The 12,636-nt window shown below is 33.3% G+C and overlaps 1 protein-coding gene across 1 annotated transcript in view; it reads right to left on the bottom strand.

The window, feature by feature from the left end:
- Positions 1-12,636, bottom strand: part of GRIA4 (glutamate ionotropic receptor AMPA type subunit 4) — a 693,144-nt gene that overhangs the window by 44,923 nt on the left and 635,585 nt on the right. The window contains exons 12-13 of the mRNA XM_005689338.3: positions 12,281-12,479; positions 6,031-6,278 (exon numbers count right to left, since the gene is read on the bottom strand). Coding sequence (XP_005689395.1) covers positions 6,031-6,278; positions 12,281-12,479 — 447 coding nt within the window. The remainder of the gene's footprint in view (positions 1-6,030; positions 6,279-12,280; positions 12,480-12,636) is intronic.

Raw genomic sequence — 12,636 nt, 5'->3', positions numbered from 1 at the left:
CGACTGAGTGATTTCACTTTCACTTCTCACTTTCATGCATTGGAGAAGGAAATGGCAACCCACTCCAGTGTTCTTGCCTGGAGAATCCCAGGGACGGGGGAGCCTGGTGGGCTGCTGTCTATGGGGTCGCACAGAGTCGGACATGACTGAAGCAACTTAGCAGCAGCAGCAGCAATCATGAAAAACCCATTTGTGGTATTAATGGAGGATAGACAATGTATTCATAGTATTTCTAACTTTTGTTTGTATAATTATTGTTTATAAAATGTTCTTAGAGTCAATATAATGCCATTTATAACAAGGTTTGAGGCCAGGTGAGGTATTTTGGAGAGTTGAAGGGTGACTTTCTATTCAGGTGTTGCCAGGTGCATATGATATTATGCTTGTAGCAAAGCTATCTCAAATGTATGTTATCTCATTTTGAAAACAAAAGTTATAGGACTGATTTTTGGGGAGAAATAAACATTTATAAAATAAACGAGTTACAGTTTCTTATTTCTACTTAGAATATAATTATAAATCATAGTCTTTACTATTTTCCAGTTCATTTCAAATGACTGTCAAGATATTTTATCTTCCTTCTCTTAAATATGAATAACAAACCAGTCCACACAAACTTGGTTGATATTTTCTTAGCGGAACAGACCCATTGTTCACTTGCTTTCTTGTTTCTCTGTGTCCCCTTTATAACCTGAACACTAATACTGCAATTCTAGAGACCAATTCTTATAGTGAGATGATCTGTAAAGATGAGTGACATAATATGGAACTTGTCCAGCTATTAGACATATACCAAGATGAAACACATCTACAGCATATTTATACATATCAGATTATGAACTTTGGTCTCAGAGACAACTTTATGTTTTCTAAATATATGTGGCAGGTGTAACTCAAGGTTATAGATTCTGCACTCCCATTAGTTGTGAATTAACCTGAATTTATAGGATATAGATATTGTTTGGGGGAATTCTTTATACTTAAGAGTATTTGTTTACAAGATAATAGTGTGGGATGAAAGAACAGCAGTGTGGAATTCTAGCTTTTCACTGCACTGTCAAAATGGAGATCTAGTCTTAGATTTCTTGTTAAATCAGTTTGTGAAAGTTTACCTGTTGAACTTCTTTTTTAGCAATTTTATCTTGTTAAATTTAATCCTCTTTGAAGTAGTATAAACTAAAACAGCCACATATTATTCACTTTTTCAGGCAAGTTACTAAAATATTGCTTCTAAATGTAATAGAGAGCTGAATATTTGATTTAGAAACACAGCTGAATATTGAATTTAGAAACGGTCAAATGGTGTTACCTAGCTAGCCACAAAACATCCCTAGAGAGAACAACTTGAAATCTATTTGGTAAATTCTCAGTTGGAACTCAACAACCATTTGTTGAATAAACTGGCAAATGAGTAAAGGCAAATCATATTAGCATGTTTTTTAATGAGCGGGAAGAATGGAAAATGTTAATGCTTCATGAATCTTAAAGAAGTGTAGAAAAATGCAAGATTTTTTTCCTTTGCATGGGAAGTTGTAATTTTAGTCATCTTTTAATTGTAGGAAAAAAGTTAAGTGAAACACCTAAAATTTTAAATGGCAGTGGAAAGTTTTATGTTTCCTACTGTAATCAAGCAAGAGAAGGATGGAATGTGTGAATGCTAAAGAGGAATATTTCCCCCTAGGACACATTTAACACTGATACCTTTACCATGTGAATGTGAAATACTTGGTATTTTCACATCTTTAACAGCAAACAGGGTAAGTGCTTAAGCATATCACAGCCAGGGGGAACTGCATGTGTTTGTATGCTGAGAGGTGCTATTGATGTCTATATGAGTGCATTTTTCTAATCCCTAGGCTAGGCTATCAGACTAAGTTCCAAAACATAAAGAGATAACAAGAACTAAGTTTTCGTGTAGCATTTTTAAATATATCAGTTATCTGTAGCATTTTTTAATATGTAAGTTATCTGTAGCATTTTTTAATATGACACCAAATAAAATGAAGGATATTTATAAATGAGAATTTCTCTCTTTTCCCATAATAGCTAAAAAAAGAAAACAAAATTGTATACTAATCTTCTGTAATTCATTTCCAGAAAACAAATTAAAAGTAATTGAGGCTGAGTACTAATAAGTACACAGCTTTAAATTTCTGCACTTTTAAGTTTTACTAGTGTCTATATTAAGTGTTAACAATTGGCTTGTTACTAACACCAAAAATAGACTACAACTTTATTCTCACAAACAATATCAAGAAACTCCTCCTTTCTAAACTTTCTAAGAACTCCTGAACTGATGACTAAATATGTCCCACAAATTTTACATAGGAAAGTGGTTGTTTACAGATAATATATTTTTCACACATGAATTTAAATGTTAAGTTGAATACATCTGCTCTAAAGAATACTCCGAAGTGGAAGAAACATAATTTGGCATACAGAGAACTCTACCTACCCTGATACAGATTTAGAATTGAGCCAAGTGTCTGATGAGGACAATAATTGTGTTAAACACTCAAATAAAAGGTCCAGTGAAGATGTGCCCTGCTGTTCCCATTTTTAGTACTTTGTCCCCTCCTGACACGCTATTGCTGTGGGGGTTCTAACTGGCTTCTTTCAAACTAAGCATGATGTGCTTGGTTTCAAAGGATCAGTTCCCAAGTCCAACTGGACCTCTTTTCCCTCCAGATTTCAAACACTGATGAAGTTCTCTTGGGGCTGTTTTCTCTTGGAAGACACTTTTTTTGGACAGATCATTAGTTTATACTAGCAACAGTTTGCACAAATACTTCATATCGTTAGAGAAGGCAACACGTGAATGGGGGTTATAACTATTGAAAAATAAAAGTAGAGGAAATTAATTTTTTCCTTTTTAAATTTTATTTTTAGTTGCACTGTGTGGCTTATAGGATCTTAGTTCCCTGGCCAAGGTCTGAACACGGGTCCAGGGCAGTGAAACCAAGTCCTAACCACGAGACTTCCAGGGAATTCCCAGAAGGCTAGTTCTTTAACTTGATTTCAAATGTTAAGGTCAAGTATACACATTCTTACAAATGCCAGGAAAACTCTGAAGGTATGATCTACTTCTAGGTTCCCTAGAGGTACTTGAAGATTCTAGATACCATGAATATCTTTAAAAAGGGTATTTCTCATTTAGAAACCATGTAATAGCCAATAAACCTGTATTAAGTAAATTATGATTCACTCTAAGGAATCTTTAGCAGTTTACTTATTGCATGGCAAAGTTAAAAGTATAGAAACTAGTGTAATATAGATAATATACAAAAGAAAGTACTATTTTGATAGTAAACTATACAACTTTACTATGTATACATATATAGAAGGAAGATTTTTTTCCTTTTCTTAAAATCTCATGTTGCCCTTGAATCAAAACAGCAGCATTTGAAAGAAAGCCATAATTAATGACAACAAAATAGACCAGTCTCATTGTATCCAGAACTAGTAACCCAAAACTCTGGTTAAAAAAGATCTTACAGGAAAATAGACTTAGTCTCAGCTGAACAAATACGGAAGAGAGCTTTCAAAGATACTCTGATGCAGTTATATCCTCTGGATTTTGCTCTAAGGACTGCAATTCTTTTGCATTTTATCTTTTATACAGAAGCTGCCTATTAGTCAATCTCTACATTCTTCTCTACGTTAGTTTCCCTGTTTTGAAGCAGAGGGTTACTGGTTGAATAAGAACAAGAATTTAAGCTTAATGAGCCTCCTACTCAGTAGGACTAAGTGTGAAGGAGTGAAGAGGTGTGGGTAAGGTGAATGCTGGCTAGCCCTCAGTGCCCTTCCAGCATTCTCAAAGGCAGGACAAAATGACTGTTTTTGTCATGAAGGGGCCAGCTTGCTCAGGAAATTGTGGCATGTATAAAGCAAAGCACATAATCAAACTCTTCACCCAGGAAGCTGAGTTTAACAACTGCCTCATTAACAAGATCCAGGGAAAGACAGGAAAAGCAGGGGGAGGCCAGAGCTGATTATTATACAGTTCTAGACAGATGAAGTCCTTCAGCTTCCCCCCAAACAATCCCTGTAGTGTGGATTTGACAAAGTGGCACATTTAAGACAGGAACACTGTTGCTATCAATGGGAGTCAGGCGCACCAGTATCTGCAGGCCAAATTCAGTCCCTGGAACTTGCCTTTATCAGTAGACACAAGACAGAGGACAAGGCAGCCACATCCAGACAGAATTAACTAAGAGCAAATGCTACATCCAATGAATGTAATCAATAGTCTAAAGAGTGATCTACATATCAACCATCATAGCTGTCTCTCTTTGGGTTTTTTAAAAATAATTTATACTTTGTACTCTTGTAGTTACTATTTTGATGGAGATGTATTTGCCACATGGCCTCATTGAGATTATATCTTTCTTATATTTCATTAAACAAAATAAACCCTTTCAAGACCAAATATCCTGATGCCTGATTCTGAATGGCTAACATATTTTAGGGTAGAATTTTATCATGGATAATTGATTTATTTATTTTGATATTTTACAATTATTTGATCTATAAATACTGATCTATACTTTGCCCAGCATTATTTAAGAACTACAGATTCCTCTGTTATAGTTAGAGGATTCCCATGGATAATTTATGTTGGACATCCCCCTTGCACAATTCTCCAGTTTCACATGGGAAGTATGTTCAAATAAACCTGACTTCAGAATTGCCAAACTTTACACTCAAATTTGTCTTTACTGGCTAACTTTTTTCTATCTCTTTAAAAATCATCCCTTTTGAACATAACATGAAACCGCTCTCTAATTGTTACAGTGTTGTTTACAAGCACAAAATATTGGTTTACTACAACTTTTCAGTACTAGTGTTTGTTTCTTATATTTGTCTCAACTCCTCCACCACCCAATACAGATACCCAAAGCCCTTTGCAGTTCCCCCTTTGAAACCAATCATATATTATTATATTGTTTTCACTCTTAACTAGGCAATAGTACAGGTCTTATTACCTTAATTTTCCAAGGCTTACCAGAAATATCATTTCTCAAGATCAGGTTCTTGATTAATTCCTTTAGCAAAGATTCTGATTTCCTCTTGAATCTGTGTTTTGTATGGATCTCTCCTAAACAGCACTGAGACCAGAGTAATTTGTCAGTTGTCACTTTTGACCCTGGCTTTATTCTAGTCCCAGCAACTCAAAAGCAGCCTTTATTACTTAAGGAAAATAGGAAACACTGCCTCCTGGACATAAACATGTGGATTTTCTATGTCCAGGACCAAAAGGGTAAAAAGGGCAGGTTTTACCAACATTTCCTTAAGAATTAAAGTGCCACTTTTAACACTTGTGGGCTATTAACCACATGTGTGATGCTTTAGTCATAAGTCATATTTTAGGGGTCTATGTGTTAACAATTTTGCATTGTTATTGGGTCTAATTTTACAGATCTTACTTATGCCATACTCCCTTTGCAACAGATGAGAGTGTGACTTGAGTAAGCACCATAAAATCAGAGCCCAGTTTTCCCTCCTGCATTTTTAAATAAATGTGATTTGCAAAGTTAGCATCAGTACAACATGAGGATTTTCTAAAAATATAATGATGTCATAATAAATGAAACATTGAAATGGAAAAATAAGTGTTTTTCTAGAAGATGTTGATTTCTTCATAGAAACTAGTGGGCAGGCATAATTTTAAAAAATAATGAAAAATGTAGAATTATTACTGACATAATGAGAATGTAGATTTCAGTGACCAAAAAAAGTTGATGAGATATAGAAGCATATGCTACCCATGTTTTAGGCCCACTGGAAGCAGCAGGTGTTCAACCAGTTTGGTTTTTATATGGCCTTAAAAGATATATGTCAATTATGATTAATTATTCTAAAATTAAAAAAAAATTACCTGATTGTTGACCAAAAAATATGAAATGGAGAGAAAGAAAAACAAACAAACATACCATGTTCACACACAAAACAAAATAATTCTCTCAGGGACATCAGGGAAGGTGGAATACTATAACAACACATGTTACATTGTTATACTATTCCACCCACCTTAATGAAGAGCCCTTGGGCGTTGCTACTCCATAGCCTTTTGAATCCAGATTTCCTCCAACTTTCATTGTGTCACATGGCTTTCGCTGCTCAATGTATTCATTCATAGTGGACTCCAGGAGAAAGGCAAATTTGCCCTTGGATTTTCGGACACGAGCTACTCCCTCAGCTGTAGTCCTAGTGAACACTGATGGCTCTGCTGATCGCATGTAGGTCCACATCTTTTCATACACTGCTATTTTTGATCTCTGGAGGAAATTAAAATAAAATTAAATACAGGAAAGAAGGGAACAAGATGTTAATATTGACTGAACTGGAATCAGGATAAAGCCTTTTACATTACACCCTAATTCCAATTTGTCATAATTACACTATTTTTTTCAATTAGAAAACTGCCTTTTAACATTGTTTAAGAAAATCAATGAAATGAAAGATATTTAAAAGTGATATTTGATGAAAAAGTTACCTCATGTCATAATTACCCTAGTTAACTGCTTAAAGAACAACTTAGTATTTTTATGAAATATATACATCCAAAGAGAGTGTTGTACTGAATTATAGCAAACAAGGAGAATTGTTATATTGTTTTATTTTTATATTTTTCCATGTCTCCAAGTTTTAATGAGAACCATTCTAAAAAGATACATACAAAATATGCAGTCCCTATCAAGTCAGTAGTTGAGCACCAAAGGAGGAGGAGAAATCTGCCCTAGTTTGTAAACCAACTATCTATAAAACAAGAATCAAATTTTAGGTCCACCAAAGCATTTTTAGACCTTTTTCTAACAAAATCTCCAAATAGAAGATACATTAAACGTAAAGAGAAGTGATTCCTGTTTTTCCACTTTCTATTTTAGAAAGTTAGTTTTTCTAATCCCTTGACTTCAGTAAAGAAATTTTATTTTTTCATTTATTGGCTCGATCTACACTCTTTTTTGTACTTAATTTATTCAATTCCTTTTGTGGGTATCTGCATTCATATTAGATTTTTTTATCCATGCATTCTTTTTTTTATGTGAAAATACATCCAAGTGAATGCAAATGTCCCTAAGGATGTGTTTAATAAAATAGAAAAGTCTGAATCCTGTTTGGTGTTAATACAATGATACGCACAGACTTTTATCTGGTGCAGTTATTTTTGTTCAATAGCAAAGTGGGGAAATTTTGCACGTGGATCAAAACTAAAAGTAATGGAGATTTCCACCAAACTTGACTCTATGCATGAGGCCAAATTCTGAGTATCGTGTATACTTATGTAAGCCAACTTTGTTTGATTACCAGAAGATAGAATCCAACAAGAAGCAGATATTCAATAATTCGACAAGGAACCTGAATAGCAAACTTAAGAATATATGTTCTAGGTAAAAGCAAATTACTCAGATGATTGATTAAAAGTGGTATTCAAACTTTTGGCTTCATAAGATGGGAATTTAGCAATCAATAAACCTATACAATAAGACACACAAGACATTTGCATACCTAAAAATTCAAACTCCAGATATTTTATGTTAATATACTTTCAGATAGTGATAAATATCAGATGGGAAATAGATATCCTGAAAATTTTCAGGAAATGGAAATTATTTATTTCAGGAAATAGGTATCTGAAATGTTTTTACGTTATTAAAACTTAAAAATATCTCATGATACAGAGATCTTGATGTATTTATGTATGTGTGTTCAGGTAATGACAGGTTTCTTCTCACTACAGAAATCTTCATATTAGGAACATTCTATGCCAACTATATTTCCATTGCAAAGATTCTGTGTGGTTCCAGGGCAGAAGATTATCTGAATTAATAAGATCCACTAGGGAGGCCATATTGCCTGGCCTCATTCATTTCATCTCTAATAATGAAGTTCTCTTCCAAAGAATGAACTATTCCATTTTACAGTGAGTTCCAATCTCTGAAAATCATAAACTCTCTGGATCACTTAATCTCGTCTTTAAACATCTATTCTGGTTATTTCAATTTAGAGACTTGATGGTAAACATCTATTAGCCATATAGTAATACATATGTATATATTTGCTTCACTGTGTATACTAAATTGAAACTAGAAGAAATAAAATCTGAGTATTAGTTTGATTAAAATTTCTTTTAAAAAATTTAGGAATACAAGAATCATGCTTGTTACTTGCCAACTTTCTTATTATTCAGTATTTCATTACAGGAACAAGAAACAAGTAAAGAAAACTAACACAGCAAAATGGAAAAAAGAAAGATTTTAGGGCTTGGTAATTATACAAGTAATTTTACAATATAAATGCAACAGAAAATTAAAGCAAGTTATTTTTGTAAAGGAATAAAATACTTTTGTTATTGATATTTTATTGTAGTCCATTCCCATAATGTTAATGTGAGGAAAATTACTGCTGAATTTGTTTAAATCATATTGATTACATATACTGTAAATGCAAAAGAAACTAACTCCTTTAAAATCCTGAAGAAAGAAGAATCTTTAGTGTAATTATGCTTAACAGTTCTTATGTATTAGTATAATATAAATTAGGAATGATGAAAGAAACTATAAAAAAATTTACATGGTGTGTCACTATGTTTAAAAATTCTGATTCTGATTTAAAAGGGCCATGGTTTGGAAAACATCAAATCCACGTGGTGGAGAAGGTGAGGTGGGAGAATTCAAGAAGTAAAGCACTGGAAATAATACTGCTGTGCCTTACCTGTCACTGTAAGAGGGTGCTGTTAAGGAAGGAGGGCAAGGTGATCGTTATAAATTTGATAAGACAGGCTAAACTGAGGAAATTTCTGCAGACTCAGCAAGTTCATAAATGTAATGATAATAGCACTTTTAATATCTTCATCTTCAACTGTAAAGATCAAATTTGGAGAGTGAATGCGCTCAAGGTAATAAGCAAATGTAATATGTCACTACTTTTTAAAATCATGAAATTAATGTCAGTTTCATCTTTATTATGAAACAGAATATATGGGAAGCTATTTAATTTAGAACACTATTTTGTTATGTAAAATAATTCTTGGAGATTTAAAAATGTGCTTTCTTTTTAATTTCTCAAAATTAAGTATTTTGTCATTTCTGCTTTTAATATAAATATAAAAATGTCATACACTGTAGTTGATATTTACATTGTTATCATGTGAATTATTTCCTGCTTTTAGTAGCTTATGCAGCAAGACTGAAGTTTCAGTAAGAGCTCATCAATGCACTATGATCATATTATAACAACTGAGATACTAATCCGCCTCATTTATGCATTCATAATTTCACTGATGACAAACAGGCACAGGATAAAATTGCACTGAAATGAAAATCAGAGTGCTCAAATCAGGTATAATGTAAAAGTGCCTTTACAGAAGCCAGTAATTAAGTGACAAACACAAAATTTCTTTAAATGCCTCTGCTGCTGCTGCTGCTGCTAAGTCGCTTCTGTCGTGTCCGACTCTGTGCGACCCTATAGATGGCAGCCCACCAGGCTCCGCCCTGGAATTCTCCAGGCAAGAACACTGGAGTGGGTTGCCATTTCCTTCTCTAATGCATGAAAGTGAAATGAGAAAGTGAAGTCTCTCATCGTGTCCGACTCTTCGCAACCCCATGGACTGCAGCCTACCAGGCTCCTCCGTCCATGGGATTTTCCAGGCAAGAGTACTGGAGTGGGTTGCCATTGCCTTCTCCTTAAATGCCTCTATGTGTATGCTTAACAAGCTGCACAGAACAAGAGAGTTATCAAGTTTGTTAATGGGGCAAAACCAAGGCAATAGTTGAATTCGGATATTATTTTCTCCGTGGCTTAAATCTTTTTCCAGAACAAAGGCGACATTTTTTGAAGTCCTGAGTATAGATAACTGCCTGAGGAAATTTAGTGAAGCTGATAGACGTACCATTACTGTGTTCCTGTAAGAAAACATTTTGTTAGGGACAAAAATGCTTTTCACAGTCTGTTTCTTCAGTCTATCAGACAAATAGTTTATTTAAAACAGGTCATCATGTATGAGAGAGGAGGAAGAACACAGGGTAGGAAATGAATGAGGTTTTTACCAAAGAACTGAAATTTATGCATTCCTGGAAGCGTGCTTCCAGGGAAAATTATTTTCTTGTCCCATTTGGGATCAACTTTTCTGCAGCATAAATACCTATACTTATGAAACTCTTTCAATTTTAAAATTAGAATTGGATAGGACAGAAAGGAGATAGGGCATGGTGACTGAACAACTTATATGGAAGACTGTGTCTAGGAAGCAGATTTTTTTATTCCTATATATTTTAATCAATATATTCTCTTATCTACCTCATTAGTTTATTAAATTTGAGTTTTTAAAAATTCTATAAGGATTAGAAATAATATTTTCAATGTACTTGATGACAAAGAGATTTACAGAGAGTCAGCTTTGAAATATTTTCAGGAAATCATTATGATGTTTCTTTTCTCCTTTTTCACTCAAAGCAGAATGATGAACCTATAAATATTTGCTTCATTTACATGAAAACCAGCCATCATTTTTCAGTAAAATGCGATGAATAGCACAAATTTGTATACTATTTATACTGATTTTTAGGCAAATCACTACATTTTACCTACTTTCTTTTGGGTGAAACTTTAATGACAACCCACTCCAGGATTCTTGCCTGGGAAATCCCATGGACAGAGGAGCCTGGAAGGCTATAGTCCTTGGGCTTGTAGAGTTGGACACAACTGAGTGACTAACACTTTCACCTTTTAGATTTCTAGCAAGGTTTTGAAGTTATGCTCAAATATATTAGAGCACTATGCTATTATATTAAGCTTCAGAGACTGGGATGCACTTAGTAAGTTAAAAAAGTTTGGCTAATTAATTTAATAAAATATATTGTCATGACTATTATTTATAATTTTAGAAAAATCTACAAATACTTTATAATTAACTTAAAATTTTATATCTATTTGTAATGTTCTGAATTGTTGATAAATATGTTCACTGTCTGTTTTTTTATTTTTTAAAAACACAGTGTGCAGTGATGGGTTTGACAGTTTTAGAATGATTTGCTGTGTTACATCAGTGATTTAGTGTTACATCAGTGATTTAGTGTTACATCAACATTTATAGTATATAAGAATACTATAATTGAATTTTTTTAAAAAAGAGAAATATCTTATCGAAATTCAAGTGCATGAAAATTAAGCCTGGCTTAAGGAGTAACTTGAAACCTGAATGAGAAAACAACAAATGTATACATTTTAAAAGAAAGTATAATTTCCCAAGTACTATCTATGAGTGAATTTGCTTTAAAGGGCTATCATTAATTTTACATAATAGTTTAGGAAATAGTGAAATATATCTTGTCCTCTAAATTGTTAAATATTTAGTCTTTAAGCAGTTGATGTTTAATACTAATATAAGATGCAGTTATTACCTAGCTAAATATTTGTGAAAATGTTACTCTTACTACTTTTTAGTTTTTTGATTCTGAAGTCACAAAATGAAATTTTATCTTTGATCAGATATAATGAAATTTATATTTCTGGATTTAAGTGAAACCAGGGTAAAAGAGATTCTCTGATCAAAAAATTCATCCTTAGAGTGGCACTAGGAGCTGAAAACCAAGAACCTCCAAAATACTTGCCATCCTGATGGCAAGCCAAAGGAATCATATCCATATGTGAAATGCAATTATATCAGTTTGAGCATTTTTATCTGCAAAAACAGAGAAGTCAGCTCAAATGAAATACCACACAATGTTTTACAAGGTTGCTAGAACTTAGTAGTTATTGTTCTTTTTATCTAATGAGAAAGAAAATATATTGCTTTGAAATCCATTGTTACAGAATACATTATGGAACAATAAACCTCATATAAGTACTATAACATGCTATTAAGGCTTTGATACTCAAATGCAGTAAGGTAATTGTATTTTTTTTTTATGCCCTGTTTTCATTTTTATGCTCTAAGTCCCAAACTTTAGACAAATCCAAATCTTACCAGATAAAGTATCATGGCATTATCTGGAATCTTTGGGATGAATTGTTAAATAAAGTTGCTTTATTTACCTTTTTTGCTGTTACTTTTCCTTAGTGAGGGTCCCTCTTGCAATGTGAGTAAATCAATAGGCTTTTGCAACTTAAAATCACTAAAATCCAAGTAGAAATATACAGCATAGCTATGTTTAAATATAGCAGTTACCATTGTGTTTGCAAAGCCTCTGATAGCTAAAGCCCATAGTATAATTGTTTGCAAAACTGCTTAAATTTCAAAGTTATGAACATTTTCTTTTTAGTTTTCCCCTCAACTTACTCTGAAGAATTCTTTTGTTGACCCTGAGTCCAGTGTTCCGTAGGCAATTTCTGTTTGTTTGGCCAAATCTTCTGCACTTTCTATAGGGGAGACCATTCTCTCAACCGTCAGGAAAGCAGCGAGGTTAGCAGTATAAGATGATATAATGATGAGTGTAAAGAACCACCAAACACCTCCAACAATTCGTCCTGAGAGCGATCTAAACATGGATAAGATAATGTACATTTTCCTTTCTATAATCAACATAAAGAAAAGAAATAACATTGTGTATGTTTAAAAATAATTGCAAGTGTCATTTTATGTTCTGAATAGTCTACTAAAGAATGATTCTAGTATTTTTGTATCATTTGATATCT

Source organism: Capra hircus, chromosome 15, assembly GCF_001704415.2.
Source record: "Capra hircus breed San Clemente chromosome 15, ASM170441v1, whole genome shotgun sequence".
NCBI lineage: Eukaryota > Metazoa > Chordata > Mammalia > Artiodactyla > Bovidae > Capra > Capra hircus.
The sequence above is the reverse complement of the archived record's forward strand: the minus strand, read 5'-3'. Positions and strand labels throughout refer to the sequence as shown.